General features: G+C 38.2%; 1 protein-coding gene across 1 annotated transcript in view; it reads left to right on the top strand.

Moving 5' to 3' along the window:
• Window positions 1-2,477: 2,477 nt before the first annotated feature.
• The window catches only part of PFDN1 (prefoldin subunit 1), a 68,640-nt gene continuing 48,100 nt past the window's right edge, over window positions 2,478-23,017 (top strand). The window contains exons 1-2 of the mRNA XM_045999382.1: window positions 2,478-2,587; window positions 5,293-5,459. Coding sequence (XP_045855338.1) covers window positions 2,555-2,587; window positions 5,293-5,459 — 200 coding nt within the window. The 5' untranslated portion in view covers window positions 2,478-2,554. The remainder of the gene's footprint in view (window positions 2,588-5,292; window positions 5,460-23,017) is intronic.

Here is a 23,017-nt window from a genome sequence, read left to right on the forward strand (position 1 = left end):
ACAATCAAACCCATCACACAAGGCTACAAGTTTACGAAGACTCTTCCAGAAAGAATCTACTAAAGGATTTATTTCATCAGGAAGCAAATTAAACTCAGGAGGAAGGAGTGGTATGTAAAAAGGAACAATAACCAAAAACGGAGAGAAGATTCTTTCTTAAGGTCCCACCCCTCTTAAATAGCACAGGCAGTATTTGAACCTAGGTTGTCTGACACCTTAGCCTATGTTTCTAGCTTGGACATTACATACACCTCTATGAGGAGTGTTTTAAAATCTCATGAGGTAATGTACAGGAAAGTGTACATTACTTTGAATTTTGATATTCAGTAATTATTTATTAACTATAATGAATGAATTTGATATTCAGTCATTATTTATTAACTATAATGAAGTTCTAAGAAGATCCCCGAGGAGAATTAGGCCTTTCTTTTCTTTGCCAAATTAGAGAGAAATGATTAGTTTTCTTCTGAAGAATTCATTCTTACTGAGTGTTTATTTTGTATTTATTCCCTGTGAGGTACTGTGATTGGTACTCTGGGTATAAGAGGAAGAACTATTATTCCATATTTCCAGAAACTTAGAGTTAATAAGAATTTTCTGTGTGTGTGTGGGGTACACCTGGGTGGCTCAGTTGGTTAAGCGTCTGCTTTCAGTTTAGGTTATGATCCCAGGGTCCTGAGACAGAGTCCTACATCAGGCTCCTTCCTCAGCAAGGAGGCTGCTTCTCTCTTTGCCTGCCAATCCCCCTGCTTGTGCTCTCCCTCTCCCTGACAAATAAGTACGTAAAATATTAAAAAAAGAACTTGAAAAGAATTCTTTTTTAAAGATAGGAAGTATCATGTACCTGAGAAAGGAACAGATGTAGTTCTGAAGAGAGTTTAGAGGAAAGATTATTTTTGGTATGTGTGATGAATGATACAAGAAACAAAAAAGATGGGGTGCCTGGGTGGCTCAGTGGGTTAAAGCCTCTGCCTTTGGCTCAGGTCACGATCCCAGAGTCCTGGGATCGAGCCCCACGTTGGGCCCTCTGCTCGGCAGGGAGCCTGCTTCCTCCTCTCTCTCTGCCTGCCTCTCTGCCTACTTGTGATCGCTGTCTGTCAAATAAATAAATAAAATCTTAAAAAAAAAAAAAGAAACAAAAAAGATAATGGGAGAGGTGGCCTGCTTCCTAGACCTTGAAAGACAAACATAATGCTAAGCACATCACCTTAACTATAACTACTGAGTACCTACTGTGAGCATGATGCTCTGTTTGGAGCTTTTCCTGGTTTATTTATTCCCTAAAATAACCCTGTGAGGTCAATGTTGTTACTCTCAAAATAAATGAGGATGCAAACTCTACTGTCATACAGCTACTGAAGTAGAACCAGACAAGCAAGAGCGAACTTTGAATCCGGATCTGGTTGGCTTCAAATTCCCTGTCCTTTCCGCTCTCTACCAAGTTTTTAGAGTAGGTAAAACATCGATTTCTTCCTTTTCTTAAAGTCTAATTACCATTCATCTTCTGGTTTAAATGCCAGGTCTTTTATGGCAGATTCTGAAAATGTGGTCTGCAGGTGGACTTGTATCATGTCATAAAGGAAGTTGGGAAGACACAAACTTCTGGGCCCCAATTTCAGAGATTTCTCCGTACTTAAGTCTGGGATGAGGACCAGAAATTCTATATTATTATTCTATTTCTTCAAAATATTATTTGAGAGAGAAAGCATGAGGCGGGAGAGGGACAGAGGCAGAGTCCAAAGCAGACTCCCTGATGAGTCGGGAACCCAACCCGGGGCTCAATCCCAAGACCCCTGAGATCACCACCCAAGCAGAAACCAAGAGTCACGACCTTTAAGCAACTGCCATCCGGGCACCCCAGAGATTCTGCATTGGTTTAGTAAATTTGGCCTCTTGAGAACCACTGTGTCTAGAAGGTCTTCCAAGAGATTTCGGTAGAAATAAATTCTTTGGAAGAACACTTCCACTAAAACTGCTGGATTTCTCTGTACTGGCATGCCTGAAGCTGAGGCTTGTTCTTCCCCGAGAGCACAGGGACCAGCTGAAGTTACGAACACCTGAAGAGGTTTGGGCCCGATGCACATTCAACTCTATTCACCGGGCACTAACGAAGCTATTTGTCAAAGCGTTTAAAACCACGCTGAGAGGGGCGCCTGGGTGGCTCAGTGGGTTAAAGCCTCTGCCTTTGGCTCAGGTCATGATCCTAGGGTTCTGGGATTGAGCCCCGCACCGGGCTCTCTGCTTGGCAGGGAGCCTGCTTCCTCGTCTCTCTCTCTGCCTGCCTCTCTGCCTACTTGTAATTTCTGTCTTTCAAATAAATAAATAAAAAATCTAAAAAAAAAAAACCACACACACCACGCTGAGAATCTGCGTGCCAAGCCTGATAGATCATGCGAGGAAGACGTAATCTGTATCCGTAATACTTCCAGAAGCCCAGCCAGCCCGACTCGTGCGCTGGCGCAGAGGAAGGGGGACAGTCGAACTGCCAAGGCGCGCCCCTCCTCCACCTCTTTCTGGTTTTATCCTACTGCGCAGGCGCACCGAGTGAACCAAGATGGCGGCTCCCGTGGATCTGGAGTTAAAGAAGGTAAAAGAGGGTCCTGAGCCGCCACAGGCTTCTCTTTGGGAAGCTAAGGGGATTGTGGATAAGAATATCGAATGAGACTGAAGTCCTGAGGAAGGCAAGAGGCCCCAGGGAACTGGGGAGTAATTTCCCAGAGTCCTGAGGCGGGACCAGGTCTCCTTAGGTTGGCGTGGGGGGCGAGCAACACTTTCTGGGTAAGAGCCGGTTGGGCTGGTCTGGTTAAGTCTGGCGGGTCAATACTGCCCTGTCTTCTCGTTCCGAGCTCCAGAGCCGTTTCGTTGTGTGGAGGCTTCGTTTCATAGTAAGGCCTGAAGTAAGCGTTTCATATTCGAGCCCCTGCGGACCGCTTGCCTGAGCTGAGGCGTCTGTAATTCTAAATCCTCCTTTGCTTTAAAAATTCCCAAGTCCACTCTGTGATTTTACGCCACTTTCTCGATCCCATGCTTTGAAAGGTCGCAGTATCTACATGAAGTTCAAAGTGAGTTTCATAGCAATGTTAGTATCAGGGCTTTAACTCCTAGCCCTAGGCCCCCCACCCCCTTCCCCTTTTCTTGAAGGACTTGTCAAAAAAACCCCAAACAGGTCCGTAAAATTTTCCAAATAAAATCGGTATCAGAAGGAATTGGGCTTCTCTCTTCAAACAGTTGCTTACAAATGTGCTGTTAGTCAAAAACGTATTCGCCATCTAAGTTTTGTCAGGGTAAGGATCCTGGACTTAGTCTACTTTAAACCTGTACTTTTTCTAGAAAAGGAAACTGAGTTCCAGAGAAGATTTAGTCAAAAGTTGGAGCTAGAAACCACTATTCTCTACTTTCTCCGCCCCTTTTGATTATTAGTTTACGTTCTTCAGAAGAGCAAGTTTTATGCCTTAATACTTCTGGTCAAGCTTTGCATATGAAATAGGACAGCTGAGCGAGTTGTTGCTCCTAATAAATGAAGCTATTTGTTATTGCCCTGAGGATATATGTATGTTTAATTGCTCTTTGTCTTCTTTTGAAACTTGTAAATTTAGTCTTTAAGGTGATGTTTTCTAATGCTGCAATATTTCAGCTTGAACACTGTACCAGCTTCCTTAGCAAAGTGTGTACAGGTCAGGTAATTTTACATGCAAAACAATTCATTTTAAGAATTCTTAACCAATTCTAAAAATTTACCTTTTTTTTCTGTTAAGAGTTGAGATGTAAGTCAGGGTTTAGTAAAAGAGCTAACAATAAAGTACAACTGTGAATGGTCCTATCTCCCAGTATTTGAATTTGTTATTAAGAAACCCCTGGACAATTGGGGAGGGTATGCGCTATCGTGAGTGCTGTGAAGTGTGTAAACCTGGCGATTCATGGACCTGTACACCTGGGATAAAAAATATATGTTTACTAAAAAATAAGAAATAAAGAAACCCCTGGACAATGAATGCAAACTAAGAAAATGACTGGAAACTTAAATTGGGTAGTTTTGACAGCTAGTTAAATTAACTAAAAAAGAAACTTCTTGTTTAAAGGTTTTATCTTCTAGTATTTTTTTTTTTTTTAAAGATTTTATTTATTTATTGAGCAGAGATCACAAGTAGGAAGAGAAGCAGGCAGTTCTCCCTGTTGAGCAGAGAGCCCGATGTGGGGCTCGATCCCAGGACCCTGGGATCATGACCCGAGCAGAAGGCAGAGGCTTTAACCCGCTGAGCCACCCAGGCGCCTCCTCTTCTAGTATCTTTATAAGGTCTTTTGTTGTTGTTCTTGTTGTTGTTGGAGACTAATAGGAAATTTCAGGCACCTGCCTCCCCAAATCAGTTTCGGAAACCTACTAGTAGGGGAGAACAAAGTCGGAAAAATGTTTAGTAGCCTTTGCCATGTATTGCTGTCACAAATATTATTATTAAGGCATAAATTTGACAGCATCTGAAAATCATTCCAGGCACTTAAACAAGAGTATCCAAAAACTGTTTATCTTTGAGTTAAGTGCACACGAGGGTCAAATTTGGCTTGGTATGTGTATATGAAGATCATGATACAGTTCTTCTCCTGATGCTTTGAAATTTTTTTGTTTTTTTTAAATCTTTTTCTCAAAAAATATTTGTAGTCTGAATTTACGGTAGGCAGTAGAATAGAAACATCCTGAACCAGGGGTCAGAAGAAATGGATATAAGTACCACCTAATAGTTGTTCAGCCCTGTGCAAGTCACTTTTATCTGTTTAACAAATTTAGTTACTTTAACTTGTAAAGAGTTGAAACTTCCATCCCTAACTCATAGGATTATTGAGAAGAGTAAATGAGATATTATTGTATTCCTTAATGTTCTCATATTAGTATTCCCTTGTTAGTATTTCAAATAAATGTGGGAAAGTGTTTTGAAACCTAGTCGTGTAACACAAATGAAGTGAGTTACATTTGTGGTTCTTGTTTTGAATTTCTGGGTTTCATACTCTGACTCTCCCATTTATTGTTTTTTATTACTCCTTGGATACCTGCTTTTTCATATATTATTTAATATGCATTTGTTATGCTTCAAGTAGACTGCATCTTTTGAGAACAGGTTAGGTTCATTATTTAGTATGGTGTCTTGATTATTTAGAATTATATTGACTTTTACTGATGTTTGTGTCGGTAAATTTAACAACTTTGTCTCTGGTTAGCATGCTTTATTTTCATGTGTTTGAATTTGACTTGTGTTTCCTGTACATGTTTCACCCTTTAAATCAAGGACTTGTTTTTATTAGGCCTTCACAGAGCTTCAAGCCAAAGTAATTGACACTCAACAGAAGGTGAAGCTTGCAGACATACAGATCGAACAGCTAAACAGAACGAAAAAGCATGCACATCTTACAGATACAGAGATTATGACTTTGGTAGATGAGACTAACATGTATGAAGGTGTAGGAAGAATGTAAGTAAAATATATCCTTAAGGGGCTTATTGTGGGAGGGTTTTTGTCTAGAATTGTTCATTTCAAAACTTGGGTTAAAGTATCATAGTAGTTGTAAGGATCATCTAGTCAATACCTCTTAAAAAATGCTAGCTGAACTCCAGGTAGATGTGTTTAATTTTAGACTTTGAAGTACGTTTCTTAAATATTTTCCTGTTCTTCTCTCTATGATCAGGTAGGGACTTAAGTGTGTAACTTCAATGACAAAAATATGATTTGTCATGAAAAGATGTTTATAGTAATTTTGTGTGTTCAGATTTATTTAAGTAGTTGTAGTTTTAACTTCCCTATCCTATCTGATTTATTAGGAGTCATACAAATCCTTCATCTTTTACATGTTTGACTGTTGTAAAATAAACTCATCCTAAAAAAAATAAACTCATCCTATCATACATGAGAAATCAAGTAAACCAATTTACCTTTTGCTTGTTCTAGTTGTTATTATCATTAGCCACCCACACTGCACTTTTTTTAAGAAATATAGTACCCTTGTGAGGGAGAATAGGCTTCGCCTTCTCTAGGCAGCAAATAAGGAATGGAAAAGCCCCTAACTACAGGTCACATTCCATTACAATGAGCTAAAAGGGGAAGACTGATTTTTTTGTTTGTTTGTTTTAAGTGGGGGAGGTACAAGAGGGTTTTTCTGGAATTTGGTCTTTGAATATTATTTAGTAAGTGGACCGTTACTTCAAGTTTGGAGATCTTTTAGTTGAATGGAATTTGACCTCAGTCTTAGGATGACTTGTTTTGTGATTGATTTGAAGGAAGCATAACATGTGTAACATTTAGTAATGGCTTTGGAATGACATCATGAGAAGTGGGCCCTGCTCATGACTAGCTACTCCATTTCTTTCTGGAAAAGAGATAGATTATGATAAACTTAATGTGACTTGTTTTCTCAGGATAAACAATATATCACAAATAAATTTTATCTCTATAGTTCATATTTTTCATTTTAGCTTATTTTTAGAGGAAGAGAGTCCCACTTTGAGGGTTTGCTTACTGGGACATGAAAGAGCTGGAATAGTAACAAAGTAGAACCCTTAACTATCTATGTAGTATGAGGTGCATTGTTGGCATTCACTACAGGGTAATTTTATCCTTAATGTGAATACCTTTAGGTGTTACAACAGTTATGCTAGCTTTTCCAGCATGCTTGTTAACATGTTGCACCTGGATTTCATGTCACAGCATTAGCCTTTGCAACAGTTAAAGAATCTCTTTCCAAAAATAGAAAAACTTTTTGATTGTCTTTGGCCTTTTGAGCTATAATGAAGTTAGTTTTAATCAAAATAATTTACTAAACATTGTGCAGAAGTGCTAGTGTAGTTGCTTTTTTTGCATACTGCCCTAAGTGCTACAAATAGGTTGTATTCCATGCGAAGAAGTCTAGAATTAAAAGACTAGGATATGATTCCTTAACAGTACAACAGCAGTAGTATTTCTGGAAGATTTATTTCATGTAAAAGAAATACATAGTTTTAAATGTTTGGATAAAGTGGAACCTACATAGTTGCAAACTTTGGCTTTCAATTTGATTTTTATGCTTTTTGCATCCCACTGGGGTACAAATTAGACTCTGCATTTAAGGGGCATTTAAGGTGAATAGTGTTTGTTGTTTGGCTAGAGTATTAGTGCCCTCCGGAAGAAAAGACTTGCTGAGTATTAGTCTGAGTATTAGTCTGGTCATGAAGATGGATGTTCTTCTTGATGCTAAACCTGAAATAACTGAATTTATAGTCTTGAGTAATCTTGAGTATCATTGTGATTCACTTCTTTAGTTCCAGTCTTTATCTTAATTTTAATTTGTCCCTTCCTTTTTGAGTATTATTTGGGAATTGTAATTAGAATACTAATTTTTCTCAAGCTTTTGTTTTAAAACCATGAATTATAAAAGCCCAAACACTCCATTTTTGTTTTAGAATCTGCAGTAGATTTGTGCCATCACTGAAATTCAGGCCTCATCATATCTTGCCTGGATTATTGCAATAGTATCTTAATTGTTCTTTCTGTCTTTATTCTGTCTGTCCAGATACAGTGTTCATACTTCTGCCAGAATTGATCACATCTGTATTTTTCATAAAATTCTTTGATCGTTGTCCACAGGATAAAATCTGTACTTATCTTAGCATTCATGTTCATTGATAATCTGTCCTTAATGTATCCCCCTATCCTCAAGTCCTGCCACCTTCTGTTCCCACGCTCAGAATAGCACATAAATTTCACGTCATGGACTTAACTTCTTGCATTGATTTTGGGTTATCTGTTGAGAAGGAGTTTGAGTTTCATGTGGGCTTTAAACATGTTATAGTTGATTAGTAATGGCTATCATGGGTGAAGGTAGAAGAGTAGTAAGTAGCACACGTTCCAGAAATGGTTGTCCATTTTGTCACAGGGCTTTGTCACACACGTTTTTGTGCTTTCTTGCGTTTGCTCATTCTGTCCTTGGCCTAAAGTATTCCCTTTCTCTTGTGGAATTCTTATCCTTCGAGACATAGCTTATCTTCTCTGAGTTTTTCTGTCCTCCGTGGCAGACTTATTCACACTTTTCTGGGTGATATGAGAGCTTTTGTTCCTGTGACTAGTACAGCAGAGACAGAGAGAGATGATTGATTTCAAAGTGGGTCATTTTCCTCAACTAGATTGTCAGCTCTGTGAGACCATATACAGATTTATGTTTGTTTCCTCAGTTCTCACCATAATGTCTGGCACAAAATAGGTGTTAAATGTGTTTTGATTTGAAATGAATAGGATTCTTTCTCTTGCCTAAAATAACTGCATTTTCTTTTATTTCTTTAGAAAGAAAATATGTTTGGAAAGTTGGACAGTTAAGAATTAGATTTTCTTCTGTTTTAAAATATTCCAGCAGAGGTGAAATTGTAAAAGTAATGTATTTTGATTAAGGTCAGAGGAGTTGTTTTTGACCAAGATTATGTTCTCTGATTGGACAGGATTAATTCTTTATTAAATCTACTGAGAGGGGCACCTGGGTGGCTCAGTGGGTTAAAGCCTCTGCTTTCGGCTCAGGTCATGATCCCAGGGTTCTGGGATCGAGCCCCGCATTGGGCTCTCTGCTCCGCGGAGAGCCTGCTTCCTCCTCTCTCTCTGACTGTCTCCCTGCCTACTTGTGATTTCTGTCTGTCAGATAAATAAATAAAATCTTTTAAAAAAAAAATCTACTGAGAAAGTTGACTAATTCTAAATGCCAACCATTTGCAGAGATGTTCATTCAGAATTGACAGAATAGAGGAACCTAAGCCTTTAGAATTATGCAGAGGGCAGTATAATCCTTAAAGTATAAAGGCTATTCTATGCAGAATAATATCAATATAATAGTATTTCTTTTATCTTTCTCATTTTCATATAGGATAGAAATCAGATTTTCCTTTACAGGGTATGGATTTAGTTTAACAAATCTTGCCAACCCAGATGTCTTTCAAATCACAAGTATGGAGAAATTTTGGTAGCGTTAAATACCTCTAAAGCTATAGTCCATCCAGTCACTTGGCGTGTTTCCAGCACATTTTAGTTCTCTTACTTCATATTCTTTGGAGAGGCTGTTATGTAGCCTGATACTACTACCACCAATTTCTAGTTTGGCTACTTAAGCTGTTTGTGAGCTGACCTCACCATACTGCTTTGAGAACTATGATGAAAGTTACAACTGTGGAATGATCTGTCTGAATAGTTGCAAGTGTTTGTCTTTGCATCTTTCTAGCATGCAAGGAGGGAATAGACATAGTCCTCAAATACTACATGAATGTTTCTTGTATCTTTTTTTTTTTTCCTGAATAAGAACCAGTTTATAATGGTTTATGGGGGTTTTCTTCCCTTTTACTTTGCACACTAGAAAATAAGAGTGTTTTTTAAAAATAAGAATTACATTTGAAAGTGCATGTAAAGGACATTTAACCATGCTGGTATTTGAAAGGACCATAATTAGAATAAATGTCAGACTTACTTTTATTAACAGTAGGTATGATCCTGACCCTGATGTCAGGTTTATTATTCTGTAATTTTAATGTCCTTTTACTGGAGCATTACATAAACTTTTTTTCCAAAAGGGAAAAATTAAGCTTTTAATTTTTTTAATATGGAAGGAACTTGAGTAGATTAGCCTTTGAGAAGAATGATTAGTGCCTTTTTAAAACTTGAACCTAACTAAAAATAACTTTGTACCATATTTAAACCAATTTAGGGGTATGCCACCATTCTGTGGGTATTTTTTACATTTAAGGAACTAAGAATGAACAATGGTATAAATCTACCAACTAGATAAGTGTCTAGCAATGCAGAAATTGCTGTTTGGGAGCAGTGTTGCTATTTCTACTTGTTGAAGTAATCTGATGGTTGATCTCCAATGGTTGAAAGATCCAGAAATGTAAAACCTAAGATAAATGTGGCACAGGTAGAAAGTAAAAACAGTAGATATATTCCTGATAGGTATCAAATTAACATCAGCAACAAAAATCTAAACGGTTGAGCAATTTTTCAACTATTTAGGATGTAGTAATCTGAAGTCTCCATGACAACTTGTTTGAAATGCCCTTTGTTTAGAATACTGTGTTGCTTTTGTTGTGATTTTAATTGTTAGTTTGGATATTGACCTGTAATCTGAAGCCAAGTTGAAATATTTGCTTTTTCTGTGTTTTGTTATGTTAAATATTAATAGAAAGGGACATAGTCATGGTGCCTCAAGTTTTGCAACAATTTTATGATTTCGTGTAGCTGTAGAGTTAGTATTCCAGTCAATTTGGGGTAATTTTAAAGTTGACAAAATAGTTGTACTAGATTAGGAAATAAACCACAAATCTTGGTGCAGTAAATATTGTTGATGTTATAGTAAAAATTTTTAGGTATTGTTCTTATTGGAATCGAGTTTGGATATTTTATTTAGTGCTTGCTGTAAGAAAAAAATGCACATTACTTTTGTGGTGAGAGCACACTGCAGATACAAAATTATCAGCGCCTTGTATACTCTCTTTAAAGGTAGTAATATGTATTTTAGAAAAAAATGAAGCAAAGATAACTAAAGAGTTCTAATTACCTTTGAAAATTATTTTGTTTTTTTAGATTTCATTTTAAAGGAGGAGGAGTTCTTAATATTGAACTGTTTTACTAATAGAATGTGACCCACCCTTTTTGTGTTTTTATATGGAGCCATTTAAAGTCCTGACTTACATTGCTCAGAGTTCTAAAGGGAAAAAAACCAACTTTTCTGTTGTGCAGGGAAAAATGACTTCAGTCTTGTTGATGCTGAGTATGTATATGACCCCAGATGGGCACACTCTCCTCTTTCACAGATGTGGTACTCTAGGGAGAGGAGATTTTTGAGTAATATTCTTAATTTCCTTAAGTTGTCAGTGATTTAAAAACTCAAGTGTTGATAATAACTGCTGTATGGCTATGTAGAATGACATCACTGTTTTTGTGCCAGGGGAAGTTAAACATTTGCGTAGGAATTACATAGCTATATTTTTTTCTTTTTAGAGGAATATTTTAAATAATTCTTTCCCTTCTTCCCCTCCCAAGTCCTCCAGAATCCAGGCTGTCTCACTGAAACACAGGAAATTAGTTTTAAAAATTGTTGTGCTAATTAGGAGTTTATTGTAAAAAAGGAAAAGAAGTCTGTTATACTTACCTTGGGATGTAGAAACATGCTAAAATAAAATTTTTATTTAATGTGTCCTTGTAGGGTTACTTATTTTAGGCTGGAACTTGATTTAAAAATGTAAATGTAATTGATTCATTTGGTTACTTGGAGGACTTGGCTTTTGCATTTCCTGACATCAAAAGGCCTGACCTTTTTTTTTTTTTTTTTTTTTAACTGGCAAAGGATTAAACAAGACCTGCTTTTGTTGCATGAAAGTAGCAATTACTCAGCAACACTAGAGGATACTATAGTGTATTCCAGCTGGTGATGAGGATTGATTTAGTAAACTGAGGGAAGGGTGAAAAGTACCATTACCTTGTTGTTCCTATGTAAATAAAAATTAAGGTAGCATTAACCTTGAACTATGTTACTTTGTCATTGGGGAATTGTTTGCTGCAACTGACTTCAGCTGAATTTCTCTGAAATGAAAGACAATCAATCAGTTTTAAGCTGTACCAAGAATTTTCTGATTTTAGCTGCCACTTATCTCATAATGGCAAATTTAGGAACAACTTGCTATCTAATCTTTTTGAGAGAGGACTGAAATGGTTGTGTCAAGGAACATAATCTGCTTACTGAAACATCCAAAAGGAGCTCAGAAAAAATAATGACCTAGAAGAGGAAAGTCAGTCTGTGTATGTGAACATACACTTGATAGTAACTTCTTAGTATTCTTTCTTATTCCTTGTATCAAGAATTGCTGTGAGCTACAAATACCCTTTGCCCAGAAGGAATGATTAGGATTGCAGTTTGTTGCATGCACCATTAGTGCATGTGGTTTTGTGAAGAATGTGTGCTCAATTTATTTTTAGCATTTAAGTTCAAATAGACATGTCTGAGGGAATGTTCACTTATTGTACCGGCCAGGAACTCTCATTACTATCTCTTGTTTTGAGGAAGGTCAGCTACCTTGAAATGGACCAGATTATTTGGAAGACACTGTTCCCCTGGCTTTGAAGAGGACTTGAAATGTTCTAATATCAAAATTTGCACAGCAGCAAGAGCCCAGTATTAAAAATATATCTTTAAATAAGAGCATGACTGCCCTAAACTGAGCCTTTTACATTGTTTGGCTCAGGGTAAAAAGATCTGAATCACAATATACATCCTGTATGTGTGTTTGACGGAGTCTTGCATTTGTGCCAAAATATATTTATATTCCTCTGACTTTCTGCTTTTGTACCAGGAGTCTTCTGTTCTGTTTATGTCCTTCAGTACTCACTGGTTAGTAATTTTTAATATCCAGTGGTTATATTTTGGTGTTACATTTTAACCTTCTAGTAAAATAAAGATCACATCTTGGAAAAAGTTGTAGCAAATCTTGATGATTATATGTGGATATGTTTGGGGTTTGAGGCTAGAATAAAAGTGGTAAACATCAGAGGTGATTATTTACCAGAATACTTAGAATACCAAATAGTGACCAAAAATAAACATCATGTTTAAAATAGATTAACATACTACTGCTTCCATTTTAGGAGTGATAGTTTGATTTAAAAATACACAGTGATTTCTAATTAGTACAAATTGAACCTAGCAGTGTGTGAGTTACTCATCTAGAAGAGATATTTATGTGGACCTGGGTTCCTGAAGGGACATTGTTCCTCTAATTTAATTCCAGTGAATTCTCAGTCCTCATTTAATTTGACCTATCAGTAGCGTTTATTCCCGATGGTCTTGCTTCCCTTGTTGAAGCCTTTTCTTCCTTTGGCTTCTAGGATATCACCTCTTGGTTTTCCTTTTATTTTACCGGCCATTCCTTCTCATTCTCCTTTACTGTTTCTTTTTCTTTCCCATTTCCAAATTTTTTTTTTTTTTAAGATTTTATTTATTTATTTTGACAGAGAGAGAGAGAGAGAGAGAGAGCAGGAACAGAAGCAGGGGGAGTGGAAGAGGGAGAAGCAGGCTTCCTGCTGAGCAGGGAGCCTCATGCTGGGCTTGATGCTGGGCTCTATCCCAGGACCCTGGGAAGATGACCTGAGCTGAAGACAGACTTAAGGACTGAGTCACCCAGGCACCTCCCATCCCCCCATTTCCAAATTTTAAAGATTTTTATTTTATTTATTTGACAGAGAGAGAGATCACAAGTAGGCAGAGAGGTAGGCAGAGAGAGAGAGAGAGAGAGAGAGAGAGGGGAGGAAGCAGGCTCCCTGCGGAGCAGAGAGCCCGACGTGGGGCTCGATCCCAGGACCCTGAGATCATGACCTGAGCCGAAGGCAGCAGCTTAATCCACTGAGCCACCTAGGCGCCCCCCATTTCCAAATTTTAGATTGCACTTAGGCTCAGCTTTTTAAAGATTTTATTTATTTATTTGACAGACAGAGATCTCAAGTAGGCAGAGAGGCAGGCAGAGAGAGAGGAGGAAGCAGGCTCCCTGCGGAGCAGAGAGCCGGATGCGGGGCTTGATCTCAGGACTCTGGGATCATGACCAGAGCCGAAGGCAGAGGCTTTAACCCACTGTGCCACCCAGGTGCCCCAGGCTCAGCTTTTTAAATTTCTTTTCTCTTGTCTATACTCAGTCTCTTAGTAATCTCATCTAGGCTTATCTCTTTAAGTGCCTTTTTATATGCTGGCAACTCCCAGATTTTTATCTTTAGCTTAGACCCCTTCCCTGAACTCCAAACTTGTATATCCACCTGCCTCCTTTATTCTCCATTTGATGGTCTAATAAGCATCTTGAAATTAACTTGACCAAAATAAAATTCTCGTTCACGAGTAAACCAGTTCCTCCCTACAGTCTTCTTCATTTCAGTAGATGGCTTTCGGTCCTTGCACATCTTATAGTCATCCTTGACTCCTCTCTTTCAGTCTGACACTCAGTCCATTAGCAAAGACTATCTTTAATTTTGGTCTAGAACCTGACATTTCTATTTACTACTACCCTGATCTCAGCTACCATCATATTGCAGAGCTTCCTATCTGGACTCCCTGCTTTCATCCTTACCAAGTTTTCTCAACTGAGTGCCCAGAGTGATCCTTTCAAAACATGTTTGATCACTGTAGTCAGAACCTTCAGTTGATTATTACTGAAAAAGAAGGGCTCTACAGTTGCTGATCTCTCTGTCTGGAGTTGCCTTCTTCAATATGTCTCCTGTACACCTTTCTCTTCCTTGAGGCCTTTATTAAAAAGGCCTATATAACCATCCTATTTAAAATTGTGCACTTACTTTGACCCCCAGTCTCTTGCCTCTTGTACTCTCCTTTGTTGTCTATTTTTCTCTATAGCATGCATAACCATCTGGCATACCATAGTACTAATTATCCATTTTTCTTAAGTAAACTTTATTGAAATATAACATATACAGTAAGATACACTCATTTTTAAGAATATAGTTAGATGAATTTTGACAACTGTAACTATCACTCCAGTCATAATAGAACATTTTTGTCAAAAATTCCTTCTTCTCCCAAGTCATTTCTTCCCTCCCCCAAGTTCTCTAGCCAGTTGATAACCTGATTTATATCAATGTAGATTAATTTTGCATATTTTAGAACTTCATATGGAATGTATGTGTGTTTGTGTGTATAATCATTATAGAATGTACTCCTTTGCATCGTTTCTTTCATTAAGGCCAGTGCTTCTGAGATTTATCAGTGTTGTGTGTTATCAGGCTTCCAATGCTGAGCTGCATTTTTACTTCTTTACTCTTGCCTCTGCCCTCTTTGTGCTTGCCAGCTTTATATTCCAGGTTGGCTGTAGGAGTTCCAAATACCTCATTCAGATGTAACAACATCTGGAGGTAGAAAGTACCATGTTTTCTATGTCACATTTGTAGGAGCAAAGAAATCTTTCCCAGAAATCTTCAGAAGGGCCACCTCTCACATTTCATGACAAGAACTGAACCACGTGCTTGGGCTTAAATTTTGGGGGATGGGACTGCCATGATTGGGTAAGACCAATCAAGATTCACTCCAGGATTCACTTCCCTGAGTCACTTGGGGCAGTTGAGGGTCTCTGAACAAAATTTGGGTTCTATCAGCAAAGAAGAAGAATGGATATTGGGTAGCCAACCAGTAGTTTCTACTAAAATCATCAACAAGTGTCTTTACAGTGACCAACAGTGGAGGGCTAGCTATATGAAAACTGTTGGTAATATATGTAGGATGAATTAGGGAGAGTTTAATCAGGGAATACAGAAGGAAGCTATTGATATAATTCAGGAGTGTAATGATAAGGGCATAAGTTAAGGTGGCAGAAGTGGATGGAGAGGAAAAGAATCAGTATGAAAGAAAATGATGAGTCAGTGATATATTGGGAATATAGAAGGTACAAGGAAGATACATATTTGCAGGTTTGAGACTTAGGTGAGTGGACAAGTGGTGGTGATAGCCAGAGTTGAAATGGGGAAACTGCTTTTAGGGAATATTGGTATGGGTAGGTAAAAGGAGTTTAATTTGGGACATGTTGAGCTTGAGATGTGGAACATACAATTAGAAATGACAGATGATGCAGAGTGATGGGAGTGATTTTATTTTGCAGGCCATTAGCCAAGTTGAAGCCTTGAAAATAAATGAGTTCTTGGAGGGACTTTGGGTAGAGATTGCTTAGTAGATAGCCTTCCATAATGCTTAAATACTGGTCCTGGAAGAGAAAAGGAAAGGGGTGTGTGTGTATTTAGGAATATAGCAGTTGATGAGGGGAACACAGTATAGTACTAAGATGTAGCAGCATCTCTCAGAGTTAGATTTGAGCATACTGTATTCTGCAGATGCTTTTGTCTAAGGTATGGCAGGTCTGGGTGCTCTATTTCTGGATTATAATCTGAAACTATGTTATTTTGTTGCTCAAATAGTTCCACTTTGACATTGGTTCTTTTAGGTTGTCTCCAACTTGTCCCCAACCTTTTATTTGTTTCTTTTAGAGGGAGAGAGTGAGCGAGCACGTGCACACACAAATGCTTGGTAGGGGGAAGGGCAGAGGAAGAGGGAAAGAATCTTAAGCAAACTCCACACCTGATGGGATCTCATGACCCATGAAATCATGACCTGAGCTGAAATCAAGGGTCAGATCCTTAACCAACTGAGATATGCAAGGATTTAAGGATGAATAATACTGTCTATATATACCACATTTTCATTATCCATCCATTAATGGACACAGGTTGCTTCCATGTCCTGGCTAATGTAAATAGTGGTACAGTGAGCATGGATTGGATATCTTTTCAAATTAGTGTTTTCATTTTCTTTGGACAAATACCCAGAGCTAGAATTGTTGGATCATATGGTAGTTCTATTTTTACTTTTTGAGGAACCTCCATAATATTTTTTATAGTGTTTACAGCAATTTATATTTCCATCTGTAGTGCCCAAGGCTTCCCTTTTCTCCTTGTCTTTGCCAACACTTGCTATTTTGTGTGTTTTGGTAATAGCCATTCTCATAGATTTGTGGTGATACCTCATTGTGGTTTGATTTACATTTCTCTAATGATTAGTGATGTTGAGTACCTTTTCATATACATGTTGGCCATCTCTCTGTCTTTGGAAAAATGTATATCTAGATCCTCTGCCCATTGTTAAATGAGGGTTATTTTCTTTTTTTGTTATGTTGTGAGAGTTCTTTTTTATCTATTTTGGGTATTAACACCCTATCATATATTTGATTTGCAAGTATTTTCTCCCACTTGAAAGTTGCCTTTTCATTTATTTTCTTGGCCGCATAGAAGCTTTCTGGTTTGACGTAGTCCCCCTTACATATTTTTGCATTTGTTGCCCAAGTTTTCTTCTGGGAGTTTTATGGTTCAGATCTTAAGTTCAAGTCTTTAATCCATTTTGAATTGATTTTTTGTGCATACTGTAAGATAGTGTTACAGTTTAATTCTTTTCATATGGCTGTCCAGTTTTCCCAACACCATTTATTGAAAAGACTGTCATTTCCTCATTGTATATTCTTGGTTCCCTTGTTGTAAATCAATTGAGCGTGTATATGTAGGTTTATTTCTGAGGTTTCTATTTTGTTTTGTTGATCTGTATCTGCTTTTAGGCTAGTACTGTATTTGATTGCTATAGGTTTGTAATATAGTTTAAAATTAGGAAGCATGACACCTCCCCCTTTGTTAGATTGCTTTGGATATTTGGGATCTTTGATGGTTGTAGACAACTTTTAGGATTGTTTGTTGCAGTTCTGTGAAAAATGCCATCAGAATTTTGATGGGGAATGCATTAAATCTGTAGATTGCTTTGGGTAGGGTGGACATTTTAACAATATTTGTTCTTCTGGTTCATGAGCATGGACTATATTTCCATTTGTATTGTCTTCAGTTTCTTTTTTTTTTTTTTTTTTAAGATTTTATTTATTTATTTGACAGAGAGAGATCACAAGTAGACAGAGAGGCAGGCAGAGAGAGAGAGAGGGAAGCAGGCTCCCTGCTGAGCAGAGAACCCGATGCGGGACTCGATCCCAGGACCCTGAGATCATGACCTGAGTCGAAGGCAGCGGCTTAACCCACTGAGCCACCCAGGCGCCCTGTCTTCAGTTTCTTTGATCAGTGTTTTATAGTTTTCAGAGTACAGGTTTTTCATCTCCTTGGTTAAGTTTATTCCTAGGTATTTTATTATTTTTGGGGCAATTATTAATGGGATTGTGTCTTAACATCTCTTTCTGCTACTTCATTATTAGTGTATAGATAAGCAACAGATTTCTGTACACTGATTTTGGAGTTATTTATTTTTGTTTTTTCTTTTTTTATGTTGGTTTTGTGACCTGTAGCCTTACAGAAGTCATTTGTTCTAATAGTTGTTTGGTAGAGTCTTTAGGGTTTTCTGTTTATAGTATTACATCATTTACAAATAGTGAAAGTTTTACTTTTTCCTTACTGATTTGGATGCCTTTTATTTCTTTCTTTTGTCTGATTGCTGTGGCTAGAACTTCCAGTACTCTGTTAAATAAAAGTGGTGAGAGTGGACATTCTTGTCTTGTTTATTTAAGGGAAATCTCTCCATTTTTCACCACTGAGTATGATGTTAGCTGTGGGTTTTTGATATATCGCCTTTATTTTGTTGAGGTATGTTCCCTCTAAGCCTACTTTGTTTCAAGGTTTGCATCATGGATGTGTGTATGTGTGTGTGTGTGTTTTAAGATTTTAATTTATTTGAGAGAGAGAGAGAGAGAGCGAGAACAAGCAGGGGGAGTGGGAGAGGAAGAAGCAGGCCTCTCGCTGAGCAGTGGGGCTCAGTCTCAGGAGATCATGACCAGAGCTGAAGGCAGATGCTTAATGACTGAGCCACCCAGGTGCCCTGTGACTGTATTTTACCCTTCGTCAGATGCTTTTTCTACATATATTGAATGATCATATGGTTCTTATCCTTTCTTTTATTGTTAATGTGATGTATCACAGTGATTTGCAAATATTGAACCACTCTTGCATCCTGGGATAAATCTGACTTGATCATGGTGACTGATTTTTAAAAAAATTAATGTTGGATTTGATTTGCTAATATTTTATTGAGGATTTTTGCATTGATGTTCATGAGAGATGGTGGCCTATAATTCCCTTTTTTTGTAGTTTCTTTATCTAGTTTTGGTATGGGGGTAATGCTGATCCCAGAATGAATTTGGAAGTTTCCCTTCCTTTTATGTTTTTTGGAATAGATTCTTCTTTAACTGTTGGGAAGAATTCACCTATGAAGTTGTCCGGTCATGGACTTGTTTGTTGGGATTTTTTTGATTTTTGATTCAATTTCATTGCTGGTAATTGGTCTGTTCAAATTTTCTGTTTCTTCCTAATACAGTTTTGGGAGGTTATATGTTTTTAGATGTTTATCCTTTTCTTTTAGGTTGTCCCATTTGTTGGCTTATAATTTCTCATATCATTCTCTTATAATCCTTTGTCTTTCTGTAGAGTTGGTTGTTATTTCTCCTTTTCCATTTCTGATTTTATTTGAGTCTTTTCTCTCTCTCTTATTTATTTATTTACCTTTTTTTTAATGAGTCTGGCTAAAGGGTTTTTTTTTCCCTTAAGATTTTTATTTATTTGAGAGAGATAAATTCCTTTAACTTTTGTGTGTCCAGGAAACTCCTCCTTATCTTTCCTTCTATTCTGGGAAATTCTTTATCTCTCTTCTTGGGATAGAGAAAAACCTGGTTGCAGGTTTTTTTCTTTCAGCGTTTTGAATATATCGTTCCACTCCCTTCTGGCCTGCCAAGTTTCTGCTGAAAAGTCAGTTAATAGTCTTACAGGTTTTTCCTTGTTTGTAACTGTTTTGTCTTGATGATTTTAAAATTTTCTCTTTATCACTACTTTTTGCCATTTTATTATTTTTTTTATTATTTACTTATTTATTTATTTTTACTTTTTGCCATTTTAATTACTTGTGTCTTTGTGCAGACCTCCTTGGGTTGCTTTTGTTGGGGGCTCTCTGTGCCTTCTGGATCTGGATTTCTGTTTTCTTCCCCAGACTGGGGAAGCTTTCAACTATTTCTTCAAATAAATTTTCTGCCCCCTTTTCTCTCTCTCCTTCTGGGATCCTTATAATGTCAATGTTATTATATTTGATGGTGTCACTGGGTTCCCAAAGTCTTAATTTATTATTGTTATTTTTTTCTTCCCTGTTCAGCTTGATTGCTTTCCATTACTCTGCTTCCAGATCGCTGATTCCTTCTTCTGTTTCCTCTAGTCTACTATTTATTCTGTCTGGTTTGTTTTTAATTTCAGTTATTGAATTCTTCATCTCTGGTTAATTTTACATTTTCTTTCTCTTTGTTGAGGGTGTCTCCACTCTTTTCTCCATGGAGTGTCTTTCTAACCATTACTTTAAGTTCTCCATCAGACATATTACTTACCTCCATTTCATTTAGCTCTCTTGCTGTGATGCTGTCCTGTTCTTTGATTTGGGACATACTCCCTTGTCTCCTCACTTTGTCTAACTCTTCTATGTCTGTTTCTGTATGTTAGGAAAGTCAGCTATTTCTCCTGTTCTTGAAAGTAGTGACCTGATGAAGAATAGGTCCTGTAGTGTCCTGCAGTGCAGTGTTCCCTTTTCAGCAGTCCTGGCCCTTAGGGGTGTCTCCTATGTGTGTTGTGTGTGCCCTACTGTTGTGTCCGATCTGTGTTTGCCTTCAGTCTAGTCATCTTTAATAGTTCTCTTTGCCCCTTGTGGGCAGGGTTTGGCCCCTGTGTTGTTAATGGGCTGGTTTGGGTCCACTTTGTGCTTGAGTTGAGTCAGACCAGGTTTTTGCCAGAGATGCGGTAGCACTGAACTTCAGGGTACTCTCCCTGTGTTGTCCCCTGAGAAACTTTTGTTGCTGGAAAGGACCTGCAGTTAGACCCAGTGTCTGCCCCCCGTTGGGGCTGTAGTTGTAGTGGTGTGTGGGGTTATCTTCCCTTCTCCCTGGGAAAGGAGTCGTTTTGAAGTGGTGCTGGCCCCTCTTGGGACTGCTTGCAAACTACCAGGTTTCTGACACTGCTTTAGAGGGCTCTGAACAAGGGCATATGGGAGGGAGCATGTTAGCAGCAGAACATGGAGTGGGGTTCACGGTGCCAGCATGGTCTGTGCTGTGTCCCTGCAGCCTCCTGGGAAAACTCTTGCTGAGACCTGCTAGGTTGGAGGGGGCAGAACTGCAGAGGTACCTGTGGATTGGGACACTGTTAGCAAGCAAGATGGGGAGTATAGGTGCTGTGCTGGTTCCCATAGGTGTATCTGTGCTGTAGGGTGGAGAAGATAAGTGGTATCTGCCGGGTCTTTAGTTCCCAAAGATCCCAGCCCTTCCTGTACAGACTCTGAGATTAGTCAGTAAATCTTCCCATATACCCCAGGTGTTTTTCAAACTGCTGCTTCTGTGCTCTATCTCAGCAGGAATGTTTCTTGTTCTCTTTCTCTCTTTTTTAAAGGTTTATTTATTTGAGAGAGAGTGTGTGTACACATGTATTTCGGGGGAGGGTGAGGGGCAGAGGGAGAAAATCTTCAAGCAGACTCCCCACTGAGTGTGAAGCCTGATGCGGGACTTGATCCCACAACCCAGGAGCTCATGACCTGAGCCTAAATCAAGATGATGCTAAATCGCTTGAGCCACCTAGGCATCCCTGTTGTGTTGTCTCTTTAAGGACAGGGCCTGTACCCTCCCCACTCTCCTAGAGCAGAGCTTCCTAATTATGAATATTCCAGGTGTTAATCCCTACTGATTGTTAGGCTCCTCTGGTTTCCTAAGCCAAATGTTATGGGGGATCTGTCTTCCCCATGTGGGTCCCTTGTGCCTGGGTTAGCTGGTTTGGGGATCTGGTCATCTCTCCTCTCTGCATATGCCAGTCCCTCCCTCCCACAGTCAGTCTTTGGGATCCCTTTGGCTTTCCACTCTTCCTATATTCTTTGATGTGGCGCCTTCTCTACATTTAGATGTGGAGAGTCTTTTCTGCCAGTCTTCAGGTTATTTTCTGGGTCATTTATGCTGATATGGGTGTTATCTAGTTGTTCTCTGGGATGAAGTGAGTTTAGGATTCTCCTATTCCATCATCTTTCCTGGAAATCTCCCCAGTCCCCCCCTTGTAATGTATGTTGAATTTGGTTTGCTAAGATTTTGTTGGGCATTTTTGTTTCTATGTTCATCAGTATATCGGCCTGTAATTTTCTTTTCTTTTGGTGTCTTTATCTGGTTTTGGTATTAGGGTAATGCTAGCCCCCTAAACTGAATGTGAGAGTGTTTCCTCCTATTTTTTTTGGAAGAGTTGAGTTGAGAAGGGTTGATATTAATTCTTATTTGAATGTTTGGTGGAATTTATCAGTGAAGTCATCTGGTTCTGGACTTTAACCCTTTGGGAGATTTTTGATGACTCCGTCTCTGTAGTAATTGGTCTGTTCAGATTTTGTATATATTTATGATTCAGTCTTGGTAGATTGTATGTTTTTAGGAATTTATCCATTTCCTCTAGGTTAACCAGTTTGTTGCCGTAAAATTGTTCAGTCTTTTATGACCTTCTGTATGTGTGGTATCATTTTTTTTTTTAAAGATTTTATTTATTTATTTGACAGACAGAGATCACAAGTAGGCAGAGAGACAGGGAGAGAGAGAAGAGGAAGCAGGCTTGATGCTGAGCAGAGAGCCCGATGCAGGGCTCGATCCCTGGACCCTGGGATCATGACCTGAGCCGAAGGCAGAGGCTTTAATCCACTGAGCCACCCAGGCACCCCTGTGTGGTATCATTTTTTAAAAATACTTTACTTATTTTAGAGTGAGCATGAGTGCATGAGGGAGGGTGGAGAGAGGTAGAGGGAGAGAGAGAAGCAGACTCCCCACTGAGCAGGGAGCCCAATGTGGTACTGGATCCCAGGACCCCATGAGTTTCTGTGCTATCAATTGTAACATTTCTTTCATTTCTGATGTTGCGTCATCTCCTTTTTTTTTTGTCTTAGTGACTCTAGCTGCGGGATTGTCTATTTTGTTTATCTTTTCAAAGAACCAGCTCTTAATTTCATTGATCTTTCTATTGTCTTTTTACTCTCATGCTCTCTCCTCTAACATTGTTATTTCCTCCTTTTGCCTAACTGAGCCTTGTTTTGTCTTTTTTTTTTTAACCCTAGTTCCTTGAGGTATAAAGTTAGGTTGTTTATTTGAGATTTTTCTTCCTGTAAATTTTGCTATTTTGCCTTTCCAGTTTCATTTATCTCAAAGTATTTTTTTAATTTCTCTTTTGATTTCTTCATTGTTGCATTGCTTGCTTAGTGACATGTTGCTTAGTCTCTACATATTTGTGAATTTTCCAGTTTTTTTAACATGTAATTAATTTCTAGTTTCATGAAAATATGCTTATATGATTTCAGTTCTCAAATTTATTAAAATTTGTTTGTAGCCCAACCTATGATCTACTTGGGAAATGTTTCATACGCACTTGAGAAGAGTGTGTATTCTGTTGATTTGGGATGGAATGTTCTGTAA

Source organism: Meles meles, chromosome 3 (assembly GCF_922984935.1).
Source record: "Meles meles chromosome 3, mMelMel3.1 paternal haplotype, whole genome shotgun sequence".
Classification (NCBI taxonomy): Eukaryota; Metazoa; Chordata; class Mammalia; order Carnivora; family Mustelidae; genus Meles; species Meles meles.